This window comes from Lepeophtheirus salmonis, chromosome 8 (genome assembly GCF_016086655.4).
Source record: "Lepeophtheirus salmonis chromosome 8, UVic_Lsal_1.4, whole genome shotgun sequence".
NCBI classification, from domain to species: Eukaryota; Metazoa; Arthropoda; class Copepoda; order Siphonostomatoida; family Caligidae; genus Lepeophtheirus; species Lepeophtheirus salmonis.
This window is the reverse complement of record NC_052138.2, coordinates 10,159,151-10,182,252: the sequence shown is the minus strand read 5'-3', so window position 1 is coordinate 10,182,252 and position 23,102 is coordinate 10,159,151. Positions and strand designations below refer to the sequence as shown.

General features: G+C 33.5%; 5 protein-coding genes across 8 annotated transcripts; 3 read left to right on the top strand and 2 right to left on the bottom strand.

Annotated features, from left to right (window-relative positions):
* Positions 1–1,464: 1,464 nt before the first annotated feature.
* On the bottom strand, positions 1,465–8,258 carry LOC121122407 (NECAP-like protein CG9132). 2 transcript variants are annotated; one of them, XM_071890824.1, is made up of 3 exons: positions 7,421–8,258; positions 2,635–4,232; positions 1,465–2,578 (listed from the first exon to the last, which is right to left on the bottom strand). In XM_071890824.1, exon 1 carries the CDS (start codon positions 8,256–8,258, stop codon positions 7,491–7,493), a length of 768 nt encoding a protein of 255 aa, XP_071746925.1. In that variant the 3' UTR covers positions 1,465–2,578; positions 2,635–4,232; positions 7,421–7,490. The 2 variants fall into 2 exon arrangements, with proteins under 2 accessions (XP_071746925.1, XP_040573322.1); XM_040717388.2 differs by lacking the exons at positions 1,465–2,578; positions 2,635–4,232 and adding an exon at positions 6,879–7,142.
* A 4-nt stretch (positions 8,259–8,262) lies between these two features.
* Positions 8,263–10,062, bottom strand: LOC121122406 (long-chain specific acyl-CoA dehydrogenase, mitochondrial). The gene is made up of 2 exons (XM_040717387.2): positions 9,249–10,062; positions 8,263–9,184 (listed from the first exon to the last, which is right to left on the bottom strand). Exons 1-2 carry the CDS (start codon positions 9,700–9,702, stop codon positions 8,397–8,399), a joined length of 1,242 nt encoding a protein of 413 aa, XP_040573321.1. The 5' UTR covers positions 9,703–10,062; the 3' UTR covers positions 8,263–8,396.
* A 3,933-nt stretch (positions 10,063–13,995) lies between these two features.
* Dim1 (thioredoxin-like protein Dim1) lies at positions 13,996–15,368 on the top strand. Its single transcript, XM_040718842.2, has 2 exons — positions 13,996–14,485; positions 14,800–15,368. Exon 2 carries the CDS (start codon positions 14,822–14,824, stop codon positions 15,248–15,250), a length of 429 nt encoding a protein of 142 aa, XP_040574776.1. The 5' UTR covers positions 13,996–14,485; positions 14,800–14,821; the 3' UTR covers positions 15,251–15,368.
* A 249-nt stretch (positions 15,369–15,617) lies between these two features.
* Positions 15,618–18,432, top strand: LOC121123716 (uncharacterized). Of its 3 annotated transcripts, none has more exons than XM_040718838.2 (2): positions 15,618–15,853; positions 16,399–18,432. In XM_040718838.2, the coding sequence occupies exon 2, from the start codon at positions 16,427–16,429 to the stop codon at positions 17,423–17,425; it is 999 nt and encodes a 332-aa protein (XP_040574772.1). In that variant the 5' UTR covers positions 15,618–15,853; positions 16,399–16,426; the 3' UTR covers positions 17,426–18,432. The 3 variants fall into 3 exon arrangements, with proteins under 3 accessions (XP_040574772.1, XP_040574774.1, XP_040574773.1); XM_040718840.2 differs by having other exon boundaries at positions 15,800–15,919; positions 16,399–17,587; XM_040718839.2 differs by lacking the exon at positions 15,618–15,853 and adding an exon at positions 16,130–16,249 and having other exon boundaries at positions 16,399–17,587.
* Positions 18,433–18,468: 36 nt separating this feature from the next.
* Positions 18,469–22,009, top strand: LOC121123714 (uncharacterized). Its single transcript, XM_040718837.2, has 10 exons — positions 18,469–18,650; positions 19,255–19,584; positions 19,652–19,945; positions 19,999–20,096; positions 20,220–20,355; positions 20,425–20,490; positions 20,548–20,781; positions 20,842–21,144; positions 21,195–21,515; positions 21,572–22,009. Exons 1-10 carry the CDS (start codon positions 18,536–18,538, stop codon positions 21,919–21,921), a joined length of 2,247 nt encoding a protein of 748 aa, XP_040574771.1. The 5' UTR covers positions 18,469–18,535; the 3' UTR covers positions 21,922–22,009.
* The last annotated feature ends 1,093 nt before the right edge of the window (positions 22,010–23,102 follow it).

Sequence of the window (23,102 nt, the reverse complement as noted above, 5' to 3'; positions counted from 1 at the left end):
GAAATTTAGCTTATGTTGATTCTTATTAGTACAAACTAATATTATTTTCTATATTCGGTATTCAACTCTTAGGTTATATGGGATGTCTGCAGGGGGTGGGCTGGAAGGGATGTAGCCCCGTTCCAAAAATTAAAAAAAAAAAAAAAATTAAAAATAATTTAACCTAAACCCTAACCCCCCCCCAAAAAAAAAAAAAAAAAAAAAATATATATATCTAATCCTGCGGACAACCCCGCTAATGGTAAATAATAGTTTTTTATCGACATTTTAACACAAGACAATTAGTAGCTATCAATAAACTTCCTTTCAAAAGCTGGGAATTCTTTAGTTAACTATTTATATGGTAGTGTTGAGCATCATATTCAATGCCATTAAGATGATAGGCAGAGTTTTCAGGAGCACTCCCCCTGATCCCTCAATATTTATTATATGATCATGGATATTTTATACAAATTTAGTATGTAAATAAATAAACACACAAATTGCCCCCTTCACCCAAGAACAAGTATCAAACTCCGCCTATGATTGAAAATTTCGTCAATTTAAAAATTGATGGAATCCATCAATCAAAATCATAGCTTAAGTTACAATAAATAACTTAATACTGAGAGATGATGAATTTAGAAACATGATATTTACAGTAAATTCTTATGAACATTCATCCACTTTTCAATAAGTACAGCAGAAATTATATATACTTTACATTATTTCTTTATGATACGATACACTCAAACTCTATCAACAAACATAATATACGACTAGACATTTAACTCTTCTCATTTTACGTAGAAGTTTGATAAGAGTCGTGTGGTGATAATATAAGTCTGTTGATCACCAATGAAATATTATATAGAGTACAAAATATATAGACACGAAGGAGACCAGTCCCCATCCTTAGATCATACAAAATTGTTGGCGCCTCGGCATCTGTGATATTTTACAGACTCCTATATATAAGCTTATATCTCTATTAACAAAGCAATGTTTGTCTGACTTCATGAATAAATTAAAATGATTCACCGGGTAAGTCATTGAAATATTTTGATCTATGAAATAATAATGTATTCGTATTAATGAAATATTACAGGCGTATGCATATAGCATCGAGAAAGATTATCTATGGTATATAGCAGAGGTCGACAACCCCCGGCCGGGGGTCATATCGGCCAGTGAGTGAATTTTGACCGGCCCGCCATCTCATCATGAACAATTATCTAAATATAGGTATACTACTCCACCATGACTCTACAGCAATTGCTGTTTGGCCCCTACTCTCCAAAAGGTTGCCGACCCCTGGTATATAGCACCAAACGTGTATACAGGGTGCGACGTATATAGTTCTACATTATGTAAATTGTTTGTGTTGACGAGGTTGAAGAGACACAAACTATTCAATAACGGAATCCATGACGACCGAGAGAAATGAGGAGAGAAGAGACGTGGAGGAATAAGGCAACGATGTAATTTAATAGGAACACGTATATATTCTTATTAATACACAATCATTACTACTCTGACAAACATACACAATTCACGGCTATTTATAAGAAGAATAATGAGGGTAGTACTTTATACATATATTAAATAATAAGAATAGCTAAAAGATGAGAAGGTAGGACAGGAGTCAGGAATACTCGGAATACAATCATATACAAATTTTTGATATAAGAAATAATAATGTGGTAGGACTAACTTTTTTTTCGGCGCTCATGCCGTTGTTCATATAAGGATACCGCCCCTGGCTGTATGCAGTGCCGTATGTCAGGAAGATTTTTCGGTCCGCTTTACAAGGGTGAACGGTTGATTTTCAGTGGTGAACGTGGGATATTTAAACAGGGCAAATGCTACAGCATAGATTAAATCTTGCAAGAATATCGTCCAATGGACTGTCTGACCATTATTTTCTTCAGGCAAACATTTGGAAAAATAAAATGAAAAGGAAAAACTCTAGACGGAAAGTCAATGCCGACCTATTCATAAAGGAAGGAGTATAATGGAGTATAAAATGCACGGTGCAAGAATGAGAGAAATTTTTTGAACTATACAATTAAGTCAAACAATTTAAACCTCCTTAAATATTTTTAAAATAATAACGGATGAAGATAATGAACGAGATTATAATATACCATGAAACGGTTACATCGACAGAAAATAAATTATGTTCACAAGTCTTGATGTTCTTAACTCGCATGTATACGTGGTGATGTGTTTGAAAAAATGAAGAAAAAAATGCATGTGTTCTTTATCATGATTAGAAGAAGAAGTTTTTCCTCTCTTTCCTTGACGCAAAGGTGTCAATCAAACTGTCCATGTCTTCATGGAGCACCTTGTCCACCATCATCCTGTCCATGTTCAAGAGGGTGATGGAGGAGAGCCTCTCCTGGTCCATGGTGGCCCTCAAGTGGTTCTTGAGCCTTCTGAGACAGGAGAATGACCGCTCCGCCTCACAGCTGCTGATGGGCATTGAAGCCAGGATAACGATCACCTTGTATAGCTCCGGCATCAGGCGGAACACTCCCGAGCTTATTAACTCCGCAGCAATTTGTGACGAAACCATGTCTTCTGTGTCAATATCTGCCTAGAAAAACATAAATTTTAAACATATAATGCAAAATGAAACATTATAATATTAACCTTGAATTGCTGGAAGATTGCATGGTCTGACTGGGCTGCTCGAGTTCAAGTCTGTAGTGCCTGGCGACACGCTCAATGACACAGGTCTCCACTTCACTGTCATTGACGATTGCAATGAGATCCATTGTGATGTTTGTATCGTCGGAGGCAAATCTGCACTCAAGCTCTAATACAATCTTATTGATTGCAACATCGAAATGTGTTTCACGGAAGTAGGATTCAGTTGTTTTAAATTTTTTAAATGAACTATAATTTGTTGGAAAATGTATTCCATGTTCAATTTTGAGAAAAATTATCTAGCTTCCTTTTGGGTGGACGTGCTACAAATATGTAATTTTATTATAATGACTCAGTACTATTATGAGTTGGTCATAAGTTACATATATGTAATAGATTTTAATAATTAATTATGACTTAATTCATCTATATTTACATACCTATATGATTGGTGGACGGTTGAGTAAGGTTTTGTTTTTTTGGTCCGCTGAAGCGGACAAAGTGCAATACTGACGTACGGCCCTGGCTGTATGTATATTAAGCCGTAGGAAAATTAATTTAAATTTTCTCCTTTCCTTCAATATTATTTTATGTCGACTCACTACATCTTTAAAATAACACATTACTGTGTTGCATATATCCTTATTATTATTGGTATAAACTGGTTCATGTTAATCATCCAAGTTCTTTCTTACATTGTCACTAATTGTGATTGTAAAGTACAAGATGGGCTACCTCGAGAATCTCTGTATTCGATGGAATGAATATGAGTCTAACTTCATACAAAGATTATCTGAGCTATTACGCAATCAAGAACTATCAAAAATCAGTCTATCCCTTTCCATCCACATCCTGTGATCTACCTCAAAAATATCAATTTTGACTATCTGGAACTCATTTTATCTTTTTTATGTTATGGAGAAATGAGAGTGGCCTCAAATGTAATCAATGATTTGATTGGTGCTGCAGAAGTATTTCAAATCAAGGGGTTTTTCAACAATACTAATTCTAGCGATACTACTAACGAAGAAAACACGGTTGAATTTATTCGTTATATTCCATTATTTTATTTCAGAATACCACCAAGTCTTGAAATCTGAGATAAAAAACATTTTAAGACAAGTATAAATAAAAGATTCGAATGTAAAAAATGTAAATATACTACTCCCTATCATACCGATATTGAGGGTTATATAGTCCAGGAACATGATTATAAAGGGCTTTCGCTGTTAAGTATCCAACAGAAATTTCAAACAAGAAGGACACTCAGTATACACCAAGCTCATAAGCGGGAAAGTGTAGTTATTATGAATTCATAATTGTATAATTATAGCAGAAATTAAATCAATTTATGTTTATGAGGCTAAATCCTTTTAACATAAAGAAACGATGTATCTTTATATATATTTTTTTCATCTGTGAACTCATTGATTATATTTTTCTCAATATGTAAAATGTTTATATTTGCAGGACAATAAAAATTTACAATTTGAAAATAGAATAGATGCACTTATGTATTTATGCATAATCACGAATTTGTAGGGAGGTAGATGTACTAAATTTATTGTATCTTTGGAATTTTCTTCTTGATTGAATGATCCCTAATAAAATATTAAAACATCCATGTATGAAATTAAAATTTTACGCGTATATGTATTTATTTTTTACTATCAAAATTTTTTCAAGCCTTTAAAAAGTGTACAAGTACAAATTTTTATATATTTGAACTACTAAATAAGTACTTCCAAAATAAGTGGTAAAAGTATAGTTTATTAAATTAGGAAATACTCCAGTTTAGCAGTGGGATTTCCTAATAATAAATCACCTATTCATAACACTAGGGGAAATAAATTTTGTACAATTGAATTGAAACCAATAATAGAATTTATATTTGAGGACAAAATCCAAAACTGATCTCGCTTTTTCTCTCAGTCGTCTGAATTCTCAAATCATCACTTTCTCTTTCTAATTATTCTTCCTTTTTTTATCTCTCTCTCTCTTTCTATATCAAGAACTTTTTTCCCTAGACTCAACTAGATATTAATCCTACAGCAACCTAATATATAAAAATACAATACATAAATAAATCACCATGATAATTATTAACATGATAATCTGCAGGCCTCCCCTGGTATAGGTATTCTCAGGCATTTTGTAGGAAAATATATTCAATTTAAAAAAAAACTTTTTTTGAAAAAAGTCACATTTCTTTTAAACATTATATTATGATTATTGGTCCAAATTATCAACGGTTTCTACTACTGCAGACAAAATCGGTCTTTCTAAACGTACAGTTGTAGATTGCTATAATTTTTGCGTGAAATTTATAAAAAATATTTTGAAAACTATCCTGTAAGATTAGGTAGGCCTGAGCGCGTTGTTGAGATGGACGAGTCCAAGTTCGAAAAGACGAAGAATCATAGAGGTACGCACCAAATAGGGTACTGGTTTTTTTTTTTTTTTTTGTGGGGGCGTAGAGAAAGAGGTGATGGTAGATTTTAGTAAACGTCCTAGAAACATTTTATGAGTGAAAATTACATAATATTTTTGTTCATTATTACATAAAATAGTTTTTATTTAATCGACATTATGGCGCCTAAAGATTATGACCTGGTCGACTACTTTTTTTCATACCAATTTGCTGAAATAATTATTTTGCATGTATAGAGCGTTTTCACTGACGTCATTAATTCCATCATAATTGAAGAAGACTCTTTAGAGCTCAAAATTGATTTTTTTTACAACAAAAAATCGACATATTTCCAATAAATCTTGACGAAACTTTACAAATTGGTTTAACAATAAATAAATGAATTAACAATCGCAATGAAAACAACTTGATGCAACTGATAAACACGGATATTTGTATTAAATAAAAGTAATATATACTAAAATTGGCTAGATTTATATATATATATATTTTTTTTTTAAACTTAATGATTAGGGACGAGAAAAGTAGGATAATAATTAGAGAAAAATATCTAATTCTTTCCATGGTAATAGTTAATTTGTATCTACAACATGGAAATAAGACTGTATAACGATGTACTAACATATTTTTAATACATTTTAGTGTCTAATATATAATAAAACTAGGCAATAGAACAGTGCTTCCCAATCTGTGGGTCGCGACGTCAATGACAAGGGGTAGTTAATTGATTTTGAGCCGAGTGTGTATATTAAATCAAACTCGGTGAAAAACATATTAAGAAAGTTATATGAATTCATACTATGACATTAACTGGATAACTGTTCCCTAAGTAACTCAATACATTGAGAGATTGAATATGTTTGGTTTTTGTTTTGGTCGCGCTATAGCTATTGTTCCTCCCATCATTATTGCCAAATTTGACAGTATCTGCCAATTTTCACTTAGGGGCTATATTTTTTTGTAAGAAAAGTAAGAATACCGTGTCAATGGTGGTCAACGCTGTAGGTAGGAAGTCAATGATACTTGCTTAAGAGACCATTTTTAACATTTTTAATCATCAACAATTCCGTATGAAGCGTCGTAGGAGTCTTTTTTATGACCTCAAACATAATGATGACCGAGTGATAATATTCTCCGATGAAAAACTTACGGCATGTAGAGTTACTCTATGAATAAATAATCTACAATTGATAATTGCAATATATGGCAGTTTCTTGTACAAAAAAAAAAATGAATGTATATGTAGGGTTCAGCTATTCAAGTTGATATATAATATAAGATATTTAAAAATTGGAGTCGTTTCCTGATTTCTTGTTCTAAAATGGGTCACTATATGTGAAAGGTTGGGAATCACTGCAATAGGATAAAAATTGTATAGACAGTCTTTATTTTTTGGTCCCATTTTGGCATTCAATAGCTCACTATTTTCCAGAATATTAATGAAAAAAGAGTTTTCATTGTTATAAAACTTGGTTGTTTAGGCCACCAGAATGACCAACATCAACAATGCCAACCTCACATGAAACCACTCAACAATTAATTAACTATTTTTAAGAGGTGGCACGGTTGTTAGGCCAAAAAAGAAAAGATAACTTGCAGAGGTAAAAGTCTAAAGGTAACATTTTAAGATCTTCGACTCATTTTTTATAGAAACATTATACAATTATACAACCATTTCTTATCAAATCCAATACACGTATATACTCAGTATATTATACGCAATGTGGTAAATATGTCGGTGCTTCAGGAATGGAGAAAAAATTATTTACGATCGTGTTTTGTTGCAAAAAAAAAACAACCAAAAAACTTATAAATATTAGAATGATATATAAACATTATTATTATTATATTTCTAAGATACACTTTTATATACTTTTAAATAGTTAAATCAACACTCTATCATTATCAAATATACAACAAAATCATTTCGTATTAGCAAAGTACATACACAAAAAAGAAAGAAAGCTTGTTTGTTATTCACTCGGTTTGTTGCAACAAAATATGTACTTACTTCAGGAAGATCAACTCTACTCCCACCATGAGAAGTAGTACTGGTATATAGAAAAATATATAAATGTGGCTAATTAAACGTTTGTAATGAAATGAGATATGAAGTCCAGAAAAGTAACTCTCAATCATATTTAGAATTCAATACTTTTTTCTCTATTTTTTAAATGCACAAGTATAAAATATTGTAAGTATAAAACTTGCTCTAATTCCACAATTCTGACGTATACACAAATAATAACAACATATGGGGCTTAAATTTCTAATGAATGACATAATAATTAATTTCTTTTTTTTAAAAATGCGTATATATATATTGATATTGGGTTCAATAATTTCTGGACTTCATACCTATGATATTATTGAGTGAATATAATATTGTTTCTTTCATGGTCATTGTTGATGGGATGATCTACATACATCAAAAAGTGACCCAGTTCCCACTCGACTGCACCGTTGCATTTCCTCCTTTAAATTCTCCCCAATCATCCTCATCCTCCTCCTCCTCATCATTGATGGAAGAGGACGGAATATCTATTAATGGATTAGATATCACAGAATTAAAAGGCTCTGTAGGAGATTGAATGGGTGTATCTCCAGGTGGAGGAGCTATTCTGGGCGCATCACCGGAAGACGAAGGAGGAGGCAGTAGTCCACGGGAGCTTGCTTTGGATCGGTTTCTAGAGATTCCATCTTTTTTTGGAATATTAATACGAAAAGTTTCTCCATCTTTTAGAGAAAGATCAAGAGCAGGGCCACTGTTAGTCCCTTCTTCTCCTGATGGATTTTCTAATTCATTTTCTTGTCTTTTTATCCACTTGAAATGATCATGAAGAACGACATTAAGATCAAAACTATCAGCTCTATCTGCAAACCCAATGCCAATAAAGGCTTTTCGTCCATCACCCTGGATGCACAAAACAAAATATCGAGAAGAGTCTAACACAGCTTCAACTGAAGTTCCAGGATACTGTTCCACTGGACAAGCTGCAAATAGTTCTCCTGAGTTTTTATCTTCCAAACAAAGTTGTAGATCCTTGCCCTTTACCATCGCTCTTATTCTACCAGTCCATTCTGGAACGTTTAAATTCCAATTTGCGGCACGATAGCCTCGTGCCGATGTACGTGGAGGTATTTTATACACATGGACTTCATTTTTTACAAAAACACATCTTTCTATCTCATCCATGATCCTGAAATTAGGATATACATATATTTTAAATTACGAGTATTTAAATATTTAAAAATAATAATAATGGTTTAATTATTTGCGAAACACTAATGAGGTATATTAAAATATAAGTAAGTAATATAACAAATAAAATGTCTATCTTTTAATGACACTCCTGGATATTAATTCTTTCATGATTTCATTGGATCCACCGTAGATGGGTTGAACTCTTGAGTCGATAAAGGCTCTTGCAATTGGAGTTTCGTACATATACCCCCAACCTCCGTGTAATTGAACACATTCAGTAGCAACCTCATTTTCCAAATCTGTGGCAGCATATTTAGCCATTGAAGCCATTTCCTGATTGCATTTCTTGTGCTCATGCATTATTAAACACTCATCAACAAAAGCTCGCATGACTGCAATCTTAGTTTTGAGCTCTGCCATCTTGAATCTTACAGTTGGGAGATGGGCGAGACTCTTACCGAAAGCCTGTCTTTGATTAATATAGTCCTTTGTTTCCTCATACATCCATTCAGCATGAGCAGCAGCAATAACAGCGATACCAAGTCTCTCTTGAGGCAATTCCTCCATCAAATGATAAAAACCTCCATTGAATTTTCCCAAAAGAGCAGACTTTGGAAGACGTACATCCTCGAAAAATAATTCGGCCGTATCCTGATTATGACAACCAATTTTCTTTAAGTTGCAGCCTTTGCTGTATCCAGGAGCATCTGATGGAACGAGGAATAGAGATAATCCATGAGCCTTAGAGCGGGCATTAGGATCCGTCACAGCCACAACGATGCAAAGATCAGCAACAATTCCATTCGTAATAAAAACTTTGCTTCCATTAAGGATGAAATCATCTCCGTCTGCTTTTGCAGAGGTTCTTATACCTTGTAGATCAGATCCAGCTCCTGGCTCTGTCATGCCAAGTGCACCTAGTGAATCATAGACAGGTTATTATCGACAATGAATATGAAATAATTAGGTAAATGTATAGACCTATTAATTCTCCGGCAACCATGGGAGGCATGTACCTTTCAATTTGCTCCTTTGTGCCATAGTTGGCAATGTAAGGCATTACAATTCCAGAATGAATTAAAACAGCAGGTGCAGTGCAATTACAGTAGATTTGTTCCTCGTGAATGATGGAAGCATCCGTAAAACTACCGTCAAAACCCCCTTTTTCACTGCTGATCCCAACACCTAAAAGTCCCATGTCACCAAATTCTTTCCAAATTTCTTTGGTAGGGATTCCAGTTCCTCCAAATCCAGTATCATAAGCTGGAACTAATTTCTCCTTCATAAATCGTCGAACGGATTCCCGAAACATGTCGGACTCTTGATTAAAAATCCTTCTGGATCCTACGTCCATGAGAGTGCCCATCATTGAGGGAGGAATACGCACTCCGGACGAGTAGGATCGACTCAAAACTCCTCGGATCAGATGGGACATTGATGAGTTGAAAGTTCAAAAGCAGCTCAGAGAAAACACAGAACTCTGGATCAAAGGAGTGAATCCAAAATCAGTGAATTGATTGCTGATGGAATCAATGAAAAGAGAACTACTCAACTACTTTCCAACTAAGTCACTCTTCTTGAGATAACCTATAGGCTATAACTTACTAGGAGTCGCTTCATATGCTCAAGATACACCTCACTCTTAGTCCAGTCTCTCACTTTGCCTTTGACTTAGGTAAACTTGCTTTAATTATACATTTATTTTCCTAAGTAACTGGCTTGCATGTCTCAATTTTTATTATATGACGTCATCTTCCACACAAAGATGATGTCATCAGGGGACTACTACAACTGATCAGTGATCCGTTAGCTTATAGACTTGAAAGCAAAGAAGGGCCATGCCAAATGAAAAGAGAGAGCAACAGAAAAGAAGAAATAAATATCTACCTTTACACATTTATAAACATTTTTATTAATTATTGACGATTGTTTAGCAATCTATGATATTATTATTCAATGATTATGTAATAAGTACTGATTTTAATTTATAATACTTATTTTATGCAAATAAAGTTCAAGTTTTTAATGTGTTTAATGAAATTAATATAATTATTGTACTGACAATTTTGTGGCTTAGAAGAATACTATTGATGTTCTAATTATTTTTATTTGTTCAATTAATACTCACACAATTGTATTATTATTTTGATACATTTTAACAATTGTTTAACAAATTAACTCGTATGTCACACATTTAGTAATTTATTTATTTTTGTAAAGATCCTAGATCTTCGAGATAGTTATATTCGTAGATGCTAAGAAGCAATTTACCTGCTTCGTAGATTCTTGACTCAATAATTTCTGCAATTGCAACGACATTCAGATATTACAATAGAAATCTATTAAAGTTAGAACTCAATTATATTTTTTAAAGCACATAGTTCCCAATAACTTGAAGTGTTCAATACTGTCCATATTTGCAGTACAGCACAAATTCAAACTTATAAATGGAATTGATATTTGTGATAGAGACTATTTAGTAGTGATTCACGCATTATAGGCATTAAGGACATTAAAGGACTCTTATCAAGGAAAGAGTTTACTTAAGTAGGAGTTAAGTTTAGAGGATTGAACACAAGGGGTTCAATGAAGGATTTTTGTTCCTCACTGTATTTTCCATTATATTTTCCTTTATGTGACTCTTCAGTTCAATAATATAAGTATTGGATGATTTGATACGATAACTATTGAAATGCAATATCAGAATAGAATATGCTCTTTAAGAGTATAGAATTATCTTCCACTTGTTTTTCATTCACAAAAGAGACTCACAAGTATTAAAGAAATCACTAATCAGAGAAGAGGCTTAAAGTGTCCAGGTTATATAATTATACATATGGAACATATATCCTAAACTCCACCTTATAAATTGAATAGATATCAATGTAATTGAGACGAGTTATGTCTGTATTATATACATCAACAACACTTATCAATCAAACAATTTTCAAATAAACAACTCTTACACATCCTCAAAAGCAATGTAATAAAACTGTACCTCAATGCAGTCACCAAATCCAAGATTATCAAGGGAGACTGTAAGGTTTTTCAAATTGTAATAAGAAAGTATGTCCGTAAAAGAAAGGGCCTGTTCCGCAAATGCGCCTATAAGTTTCCTTGAATTGAAAGCTAAAGATGGTGGACTTGGAGTAATGCACCTTCTGTCAACTGCAAGCTGTGCCTACAATACTACAATAATAGGATGCGTTCACATGTGAAGAGTAACAATACTTATGTTAGAGCTCTCTACTGCGAACTGCCTGGCCTTTTCTTGAACAATACGATAAAGTATAATGCAACGGTGATACATGAGAAGACCAAATTCCAAGAACTCGTCAAGGCCAACCTAATTAACTCGGTAGACACAAAAGGTATGAAGTATACCCTTCAAGGTAAGGGGAATCACAACTTTCTCCTGGGCAATACTTTTAACATGAACAATACAGAGTTCAAAAGAGTTGTGCAAATCATGGAAGGTAACGTGGCAACCAAGTCTAAATTTAATCTATATAAGGTAATTCCAACGAATAACAAATGCAAAATCTTCGGTGACAGCGTTAAAAATCTTGACCATATCCTGTAAACATGCCCACCCACACAAGGCTTCAGTATAGAGAGGCATGATAAATTAGTTGACTACTTGGACTTGAAGTTACGCCGGCCAGGAGGGAAGGTTTTTAAAAACCAAGTATACAAAATTAGGGAGACGACATTAAAACCAGATCTTGTATTAGTACAAGAAGGAATATGCACATCTTGGACCCAACAATTGTTGGGAATACAACTGATTTAGTCTCGGCCAATAGTGTAAAAACGAAAAAAGTATTTGTCAAATGACTTACTGGAATCTATTAAGCTAAAACCCTCTCCGGAGAGCGTAGTGATTCAAGAAGTAGGTGGGATTGTCATGAATTGAATCGTACTGGCCAAATTGAAAGAGCTACTTAAGAGATTTGGTATATCTAAAAGGGAAATTGATATCATGGTAGTCAGGGCCATGGGCACATGAGTGACTCAGGACCCTTTTTCCTTAATTTTTATTCTTGGATGTATTGTAGAACTCATTTTGTGTTATTGTTTTTATGTGCAATCCTTCACTGTGTGTCTGGATTGCCATCAAATGTGCACACTCTTGGTAATTGTTCTGAAGTGCTACATAAGTTGGACATTCGCATCATGTGAGCATCATCTTACACTTAATATACGGATATGGACTGTAATGTGTGTAATTTAAACATTTTCAGGTCAGATCAACAACTAAACAATCAATGTTTTTTTTTTTTTGGGGGGGGCTACAGCCCTTCCAGCTCAGAGTTTTTAAACTTAATAAGGAGTACAATTTTTTCAAAATAGGCGACAAACCATAGTTGAATTAAGGAGAAGAAGACTGAAGAACTCCAATAAAAGAGCAGGGGATGGTAGATGAGAACTTTTTCTGTTCCTAACTGGATCTTCAGTCGATTATACTGTCGTTTTATAAAACTCGATAGTTCATATATATAGAAGTATACTATGATTCTATAGAAGATTATGCATTTTTGAGCGTAGAAACAATGATTCAAGAGGTCAGTAACAAGAAAAAATAAATCCATAAATTTACAAAAAATTATATTGCTTAACCAATAACTTAAGTAATAATAACTATGATAAACACGAGTCTGAGGTAGATATTATTAATACATATAATCAGTTGTTGACCTGAATTTCAGCTTTTTAACGCACGACAAAAGAAGGGTGCCAAGTCAACAGAAATGCCCTTATTTCTCTTTTAGTTTTTTATATACATATATTATTTGTTTGAAACACAGTAGCACCAATTCGTGCCTGTTAGATTGAGTGGATCATTGTCGTAAATATATGTTTTCCTCGCGCAAGGTGTCGCTTTTTATGATACCAGGGATGACGTCATTATATCATTTTCTCTTATGCCGTATGTAACTTTTTTCTCCCTTCCCAGAGTTTACCTTATTTACTCAATTAAAAACGGTGAATTCATAGAGGCTGCGTCGTAAGTTTATGGAGTAATATTCAAACTGCTAGCGTACAAAAAAAAATAACTATCGCCACCTTCGTTTCGTTACTGTGTTTGAAGCAGGTTTGACTTAATTAAAGCTTCTTCTAAGCTCCCGCTCTCCACGTCAGCTACGTTGATAAATACCTCTACCTTGTTCTACTATATCGTCGGCCTTTCTTCTATCCTTTCTTTAAATAAATATGTACCTACCTCACAGATATTCTTTACTTTGTTCAAGATCCGAAATATCCCTTATTATCATGTTACAGTTGAGGGTACAAAGGGATACCATAAAATTCCCAAGGACTAAGGAGAAACAAAGTAAATTGTATGAGTTATTCAAGGTATATGTACGTATCAAAGGGGTACTATGAGGTTGAGTGACTTAAAAGTAATAAACATTCCGCAGATACTGCTTGAAAGGGAGTTATTAGAAGTTGAAAATATAGCTAGAAATATAAAGTGATAAGAATCATAGATAATATATAGCTAGAGCGACTAAGTTTTGATATGATGAGTTTGTTATCGACTCGAGATGACGTCAGCTGTTGTGAGAGTATTTATACTCTAATAATCTAAAACTTTTCTTCCTCTTTTTCTTTATTTCCAAAGAATACATAAGTATATGATAGAGAGGGGGCATAGAGCAGTTGACGTGATCTTACGGAACACTAGCGTCCTCAAGCACTCACTCATCTTCACGCTTCACGCTTCTATGTGATGAACTAATAAAATAGCTGAAGTGACTGTGTGGATTAGCTCTTAGCTTCATAGCTAGCGTGGCTTCCATCGGCAAATGAGCGATTGTGAAATCCTGAGTGCAGCCCAGTCCCTTGGAAAGTGATCCTCTTTCCTTTCGTGCACAAGGCATCGGTAGTCCATCCATGCTTTTCTACTCTTTTTTTCAAGTCCCTTGTGGGAAAAGACGTTGTCGTGGAACTGAAGAACGATCTAAGTATTTGTGGAACCCTTCATTCCGTGGACCAGTACCTCAACATCAAACTCACGGACGTGAGTGTCACAGATCCAGACAAATATCCTCATATGCTCTCTGTGAAGAACTGCTTTATCAGAGGCTCCGTTGTTCGCTACGTTCAATTACCACACGAAGAAGTGGACGCACAGCTCTTGCAGGACGCTGCTCGAAAGGAAGCCTCCAACAATCGTGCTTGAGAACTCTTGCATCCTTTTTCCATACAAAAGTGTACGTTTCTCATTCCACATATTCAAATCTTCTATCCCTTCACCAAGTTCTGCAGATTCACATTCTATTCATTAGTAATCCTGACTCTTGAGGTTGGAGGGAGGGAACTGAGGCGCTTTAGAAAGGGATATCCTGCAATTTCGATCATTCTTTCTCTTCTTTAAAAAAAGATGTTAAATACATTTTGACTTTAATTCATTAATGAGGGGGAAAAACCTTTAGTGTATGAGTAATCTATGACTTACAGATGAATTTTTTAATCATTGCTTAATAACTAAACGTATTTAATTAATCAATTATCATTATATTTACAGATCTATTTATTAATATCTCAAAATGTCTTACATGATTTCACATTTAGAGAATGGCTGGCAAGTGGACCAAGCCATTCTCTCCGAAGAGGATCGCGTTATTTGCATTCGCTTTGGGCATGATTGGGATCCTACATGTATGAAAATGGACGAAACTCTTTTTGGCATTGCAGAGAGAGTCAAAAACTTTTGTGTCATCTATCTTGTGGATATTACTCAAGTTCCCGACTTCAATAAAATGTACGAACTCTACGACCCTTGCACTGTCATGTATTTCTTTCGAAATAAACACATTATGATAGATTTGGGTACCGGTAATAATAATAAAATCAATTGGCCTATGGAGGATAAGCAAGAAATGATTGATATCATTGAAACAGTTTATCGTGGAGCTCGCAAAGGTCGTGGTCTTGTCGTTTCTCCCAAGGATTATTCAACAAAATACCGATATTAAATATTAATATGTATATATCTCTCTTATTCATATTATATTATACTTTTTTGAGTGTTCTTTTCCCCCTAGTTTTGTGTGTGAATATATAACCATTAACAATAAAATATGATCGAAAATAGTTGAGAATCTCATAGTCTCTTCTTTTTTTTTTCGCGCCTTTTATATTGAATTTCCTCGTATATTATATTATATATGCGTATCCAAGTCTTTCTTACTTAATCACTCAAGGCTGTCCAATTTAGGCTTGACAGTAACTATAATAAGTCTGACACAATATGAGGAGGGGAAAAGAAGAAAACCTCTTATCAGCTAGAAGCTCTCTTTTTCTCTATTAATTCCCCCCACCCCCATTTTCTCTTTCTTCTTCACTGTCCTCGTTTCTCATAAGATTATTGCTTGAAATATTAAGCAGTTTATTTTGAAGAATTGGGCATCGTCAACCCAACTTCTTCTCCTCCCCACTAGAGTGTTTTGTATTATAGGGAGACAAACGATCAAAACTAATATATAATTAGTCTATAAGCCATGGAATTTGTAGCCCAGCTTCCATTCTCATTGAAGAGAGACACATAGTCATAGTAGATAATAATATTAATTGAATAAGTAAGTTGTTAGAAGCCGAAAGAGGAATGATATACCATCAGCACATAGTCAGGAGAAAAGTGAATTGTGAGATAAGAAAATATTAACTATTGTGCAAGATCGATCCAGCTATGACCTATGTCAGTGTATCACTGTGTATATATGTTTCTGACTAACTAAATGACAGCTGGATAATTTATTTGATGCATTAAACTTGTTGTTTTTATGATCTTATAGCACACATTTTATATTATATATATCATCGCCTTACTTAGTTATTTTATTATAATGTGACAATTTTTATTTCTATTTATGAGTGCGGGTCGTGATTAAATATCCTACTTATTACTAGTACTACACTACTTGTACTTTTAAATAATTCTCTCTTGTTTCATTTTATTTTGAAGTACATACATAGTACGTTGAATCGGACTATTTTCCTTGTGATATTTATTAATTATTATACTGATGACATGACATCGTCCTCATGTTGTCTCTTGAACTACTATCTTTTGTATCATCAAATCTAAATTACTGAATCATCATTATTACTTTATTTATTTCAGTCTGGTAACCACTAACTCGCCATTTTGAATGAGCGAATTAAGCAACTCCTTTGAAAAGATCAAACTCATCGTGATGGGATGCATGAGTAGTAAGAGAGACATCAATGATATACATCCCAACATCTTCAGTGTACTCAACGTAGACGATGATGGAGTACGGCATTCCCAAGGCCAATTAGAAGTGACAGATGCGAATCTTGTCCTCTATCAAAAAGGGAAAGAGCCAGTGAGATGGCCACTCAAATGCCTACGACGCTATGGATATGAAACCAACATGTTTAGCTTTGAGTCGGGAAGAAGATGTAAAACAGGTGCTGGAATCTATGCATTTCGTTGTCAAAGAGCTGAACAACTTTTCAATCTTCTCCAGACTCGAGTGCGTAACTATCATCAGTCCCTTAATTCAAATATAGTTCTACGGGGAAGTAGTCGACAGCTTCTGGATCGAAACGCAGAGTCACCATCCCACAATAATGCAGGAAGCACAACGAATACTAATACTAATAGCACGACTATTCCTCCATTGCCCCCACTTAGAAGAGGATCCTCGTCTTCAACAGACGAACTCTCGGGACCTGTTTATGTCAATTGGAAAAATGGAAATCCGTCCGTTGCATATGAAAATCCTCTTAATTTTGCAATTCCTAAAAATAATGTTGTCATTCATAATCAGTATGAAAATGAGAGAGAATATGCCAACATCAAAAAGAATCGTCCTGAAGAAGAGCCACGGGTTAATTATATTGTATTAGATCTAAATCAAAGTGGATCATCGAGTGACCTTACACACTCGGACCATCCACCTCCTCCTTCATGTTTAACAGTTGCAAATCAACAGCCCTCAACAACCACAACAACGCAGGAAGTCATCCCTGAGGGGTACGCCACAATAGATTTTGATAAAACTGTTGCACTAACCAAATCTGCCAATGCAGATCCTATCGAAGAACCGGGTGTTCGAAAAACACGCCACAACTCCACACTATCTTCCTCCATCACTCAAAATATGAACCTTGGGATCGGATAATAACTCCCTCTAGCTGTTTCTTCAAATTTATTATCGCTGCTTTGAATCATGCATTAATTTTTTTTTGTCTCATAATTGAAAAATAATATTTATACGGACAATACAGGCTGTGATGAAATTAATTTCTATTGGATCCTAAAAGACAAAAAAAAAAAAAAATAACCTTTACCCTACTACATATTATACTGACACCTCCATCGGCCATTGCCACTACAATCTCTTCTAGCTATAATTCCAAAATCTCTTATAAATGTACATAATATTAATATATTTTAGAAACACGAATTGTATGTATGTACTATAATAGAAGCTCAATCGTATCATAATGATGATATTTATATATATATTATATAATAATTCAATTTATATTTTGTACAATGATGGAATTTGAACAACGAAACTTAATTAATTAATTAATCTGTCCTCTGTTTTTGTTTCTTTTTTTTTGTATGTTTTACAAAAAGTTAATATATAACTAATTATTTTGTTATGGCTGTGTATTTTATAGCATTGAATTTATTCGGAATATTGTACAAGGATTCTATAAAAATTGCAAATAAATAATTTGTATATGGATACGTTTAATGATATACAAAATTGATTAAACTCCGAAATTTCATTTCATTATAACTATACCATATGTATATTAATATTATATTCTTGATGAGCATAATGTGAAGAAGAGATTCAACCACACGATTTCTCTTCATCACTCCCTCAGAAAAAGTTGAACAAGGGGATAGAGATCAATGTACAATATTTACCTTAGTCAGGATAGAATATATTCCTATCATTAACCGGCCATATTTACCTATACTGTCTGTAATAATATATGATATGTGTAATAATGTATTGTATATAATAATATTTGAAAAGTCCAAAGAAGAGTGCGCTAGCTATATTCAGTTAGGGTAAAAGTAAAAATTGAAAGATCTTAAATGTATATCTATGTAATAATAATGTTCATATCTATTGCTAAAAACCAAAAATATATATGTATAAATCTACCAAGTCCACTGAAACGCTCGCCCAAAAACCAATATCTTTTCTTTTGTGTTCTTTTGAATCTTCAAGGATTCGTCGTCTGTGTGAATCTTTCCGTCCGTAACGATGAAAAGAAGTTGTTTAATTCTATTGATAGTTTTATCAGTGAATCTTATATCCCTTTTTCATTTCAGTAGGGGGGTTTCCCTTCATTCCAAAAGACAAGCAGATGATTACGAAGGCAAGTACTGATATTAGTATATTAAGTATTTATTCGATCCTTAATACAGAATATTCCTATTATTTAAATAATATAAAACTTGTGAACTTTTTTTTTTTTTTTTGAAGGTTATTTAAACCAGTTTTGATAAAAAATCTATATTATATGATTCAAAAGAATTGCCAATCAATAACAGTTATAACATATATATATATGCAGTCATATAATTAAATGTATAAATAAGATCAATGATTATCATGAACAAGTATGTTTTTTTTTAATCGCAAATAAGTTGAATTTAAAAAAAAATTGTATTGACCACAATACAATTTTGAAAAATAATAAGATAAATCCATTTTATTTTTAGCATGCAAAAAGTCACATCTGTATATTTCACCAACGTATAATATATATTTTATAGATTACTTGCTATTATAAATGACAAAATATATATAACGGAGTTGTCAAGATTTGCCACTTATATATCAGTTTATGTATGATTCATACTTATTCCTTTACTAGTCATTTACTGCAGAAATTAAGTTCCATATACCTACATTTAACGCAGAAATTAAGTTCCATATATCTACATTTAACGCTATACCTAATGTGTATTTTATTGCAGAATGTTTCATTGCGGATGTCGCTCTCATTGGGGGGGACTTGCCAACTTCCAAAAATGGAGGTGGGATCTCGACCTCAACTATTCGAGAATGTATTGTAAAATGTCATTCTGAGAGAGATTGTCATTATTGGACATTTGTGGAAGACTATCGAGTCAATTGCTATTTAAAGACAAAGGATGGGTCAAAAGACAAGGATATTGAAGGTGCTATTACGGGTTGGAAAAAAGAGGGCTGCTCCTATCCATCTGGATTGACATCTGATAATTTAAATAGAATATTAGGTTATAATTCAGACCTTACAAATGAAGGGGAATTGGATGAGCCAGAGGGTAATTAGTCATATTAATTTTTAAAATTGATATAACAATGTGTCATTATAATATTTCAATTGTGTAGGATGTGCCTTTGATGAAATTGCTTTCCTTGGAAAGGACTTATCGAAAGCAGACGGAGGAGAAGGGATCAAAGCTAAGTCTTTTGAGGAGTGTGGTGAAATTTGTCAAGATAATATACTTTGCAAAGCATGGAATTTTGTCGAAAAATGGGCCATCAATTGTTATCTCAAGTCTGCAATTGGAGAAAAAACAGATTTAGAGGGCTCAATCGCTGGATCGCTCTTTGCGTGTGGATCCCAAGAGAGTGAGGAAGAAAGGAAAAAACCTAACGAAAAGGTTACGATTCAAGGAGATGGTAAATTTTTAAATAATTAAATACTTACATATTCTTAAGACGATACATTTTAGAGTGTAGATTTCATGAAATCAATTTCTTGGGAGGAGATTTGGATAAGGAAAATGGTGGAGAAGGTCTTACGACAGGCTCTGCTGATACTTGTAGTCAAGTATGATATTTTTTAGATAATTTTCGATTATAAAATATTTTTAACATTCAGACCATATTTATTTATTTGATTTCACATATAAATAATATGATACATAACGATTAATATTTATGATGGTGATAGGAATGTAGGAAAAGACCACAATGCAATTTTTGGACTCATGTTGGAAAATGGAAAGTTAATTGTTATTTGAAAAGTAGATTGGGCGAAAAATCTGAATTTGAAGGAGGAATATCTGGAACCTTTGGGTTGAACTGCGGTATAAATTAGTCGTATTATGACTTGAATATAAATTCATCAATATTTTGATCTCATTCATATTAAATAGATTCGGATCTTCAAAGTAAAATTGACGCAGAAGTGGAGCTCACAGGTTCTATTGCAGATGACGGAGGTAGTGCATGATTCAATCAAATAAATTGACAATTTTGAATTAACATTTTATATATAGGATGTCGTTTTCATGGAATTAACTTTTTAGCGGGAGACTTGCCAAAGGAAAAGGGAGGTCATGGCTTAGAATCTTCAAATGCAGATCATTGCAAAGAGCAATGCTCTTTGAGAAGAGATTGCCAATTTTGGACGCATATTAAGGATTGGAAAGTTAATTGTTATTTGAAAGAATCAAAAGGTCCCAATCAAGAACTTCATGGAGCAACTTCTGGTTCTATTTTAATTCCTTGTGGTATATTTGTGTTATTGTCAAGTGCATAAACAAAGCTTAGTCATTCTACCTACATTTCAGATGAAAAAGCAATTGAAGAAGATCTATCTTGTCTAGAGGATGAAAGGGATAATGATCATGAATGCCGTTATGATGATACTAATTTCAATGGAGCTGACCTTCCAGAATCTCATGGAGGTCTTGGAATTACCACTGGATCTAATGAAGAATGTAGGAAGGAATGTTTCAAGAGACGTTACTGTAAACATTGGACTCGAATAGATGGTTGGAAAGTTGACTGTTATTTAAAAACAAGCCACGTCAAATCTGAGCATAAAGAAGGAGCTACTTCTGGGTCGGTAGGCTTGCCTTGCAATATTACTGGTAAGACTTTTTCTTTAAAAAAATCAGTGACTCATAATTATCATTTTTAGCCACTCTAATTCAAAATGATCCCAAATGGACGACGCCTAACCCTGTTACAACATCAAAACCAAAGGCAAGTGATAGTAGGAACATTTGTGTCTATGAGGGTATCAATTATCAAGGGGGAGATCTTAGAGAACCAGAAGAAGTAGTGAATGGTCTACCTACATCTGATCATAATGAATGTGCAGAAGAATGCGCTAAAATAAGTACATGTAATTATTGGACCTTCATTGGTGCCTGGAAAGTCAACTGTTATTTGAAATCAGACTTTGCCGAAGAAAGTGAAAAAGAAAGTGCAATATCCGGTTCCGTTGGATTGGATTGTGGTATGCAGTTCTTCTTTTTGTCTCAGAGAAGGTTTTTTAACAAATATCATTTCTAGATAAATCCAAGTCAAAACCAAAAAGTGATCCAGAAGGAGAAGCCCCATCTCAACTATCCTCATTTGGTAGAGGCAGAGTACCTCGAAATCCTAGCTCAGATCCCTCTGGAGTTTGTTTCTTCAAAGGAATTCGTTTACATGGAGGGGATTTACCAGAAAGCCAAGGAGGCCATGGTGTTGAAGCAGAAGAACCAGGAAACTGTGCTGTCGCATGTTATAAGACAAAAGGTTGCAAATACTGGGTATTTATTGAGGGATGGAAGTTTAGCTGTTATCTAAAAGATAGTTTTGAAAAGGAAGAGTCTCAGAAAGATGTGACTTCCGGATCCATTGGATATACTTGTCAATAAGTAAACAAAAGTTTCTCAAAAATATTCATTCTTATTTTTTTTAGACCTAGTTTCAATTATTTTCAAATAAAAAGTAGTATATCAGAAAGACCAGAATTAATATTTATTTAAGTAATCTAAAAAAAGTACATGTATATGTATAATTATCGCAAATTAGCATACATTTAACAAGTCTTGCTTATCACAACGTTACTTTTATTGTGTCACGCAATCTTTCCTCCGAAAAGAAACGGAAAAAAGGCCCAAAATCATTTTGTAGTTAGCCAATTCTTCTCACTATAGAATTATATTTCAATAAATTTTGGAATTGTTCGCAGCTTTACAACAGAGCATGTTCACGTGACGTAAGCATTGCTAATGTTGCCTATTTTGGGGGCTTAAAAAACCAAATTTTATAACAATAAAACTCCTTTTTTCATTAATATTAAAGGAAATAGTGAACTATTGGCTGTCAAAATGGACCAACATATAAAAGGACTTAAGCCTTATTATCTATCAATAACCCATCTCTCTATTGTCTAGTTTTATTGTATATCCGATCCTAAAGTGTATTAAAAATATGTTACTACATCTTATTTCAAAATTGTTGGTAAAAATTAACTATTAAAATGGAAGTAATAAAATATTTTTCTCTAAATTTTCCAACCTTTCCTGTCCCTAATCCATGAAAAAATAATAATAATTGTATAAATCTAGCAATATCTAGATTTTTTTTTTTTTTGGTACATATTACATTTATTTAATTCAAATATCAGTGTTTATTATTGACAGTAAGTAGTACTCCATGCAAGTTTAAGTTTTTTTTATTCACAAAGGCATTTGAAGGAGTGAGTGTACTTAAGATTGATTGTAAGTTTGTCATTTTTATATAGTAAAAATATCAATTTTAAGCCCCTGAATTGATGTCCATTTCAATTATGATGCAATATATTTATGACGTCACTAAAAATTATCTAACAAAGTTATAACAAATAAGCTGAGGACACATTGTCCTACATTTTCTTAAAAAGTCTATTGTGTAATAGGATACAAATTACGGCCCATTGTCGCTAGACACTTCTTCAAGGGCTCCAAATGTCTCCAAGCCCCTTTACATTTTTAGAATAATATGATCTTGATACCTCTGTCCACCTCGACAATCTATCTGCGGCCACGACGTACCTTTAAACTCCAGTATCACG

What these genes read in the sequence shown, in the direction of transcription:
- LOC121123716 (XM_040718838.2), top strand. Translation starts at nt 16,427, where the DNA reads ATGAGCGAATTAAGCAACTCCTTTGAAAAGATCAAACTCATCGTGATG.
- LOC121122406 (XM_040717387.2), bottom strand. Translation starts at nt 9,702, where the DNA reads ATGTCCCATCTGATCCGAGGAGTTTTGAGTCGATCCTACTCGTCCGGA. An exon ending in GGTTGCCGGAGAATTAATAG is followed by an intron (nt 9,185 to 9,248) that starts GTCTATACATTT and finishes ATGATTCACTAG; the next exon opens with GTGCACTTGGCATGACAGAG.
- Dim1 (XM_040718842.2), top strand. Translation starts at nt 14,822, where the DNA reads ATGTCTTACATGATTTCACATTTAGAGAATGGCTGGCAAGTGGACCAA.
- LOC121122407 (XM_071890824.1), bottom strand. Translation starts at nt 8,258, where the DNA reads ATGGATGAGATAGAAAGATGTGTTTTTGTAAAAAATGAAGTCCATGTG.
- LOC121123714 (XM_040718837.2), top strand. Translation starts at nt 18,536, where the DNA reads ATGAAAAGAAGTTGTTTAATTCTATTGATAGTTTTATCAGTGAATCTT. An exon ending in AACCTTTGGGTTGAACTGCG is followed by an intron (nt 20,356 to 20,424) that starts GTATAAATTAGT and finishes CATATTAAATAG; the next exon opens with ATTCGGATCTTCAAAGTAAA. An exon ending in CTTGCCTTGCAATATTACTG is followed by an intron (nt 21,145 to 21,194) that starts GTAAGACTTTTT and finishes TATCATTTTTAG; the next exon opens with CCACTCTAATTCAAAATGAT.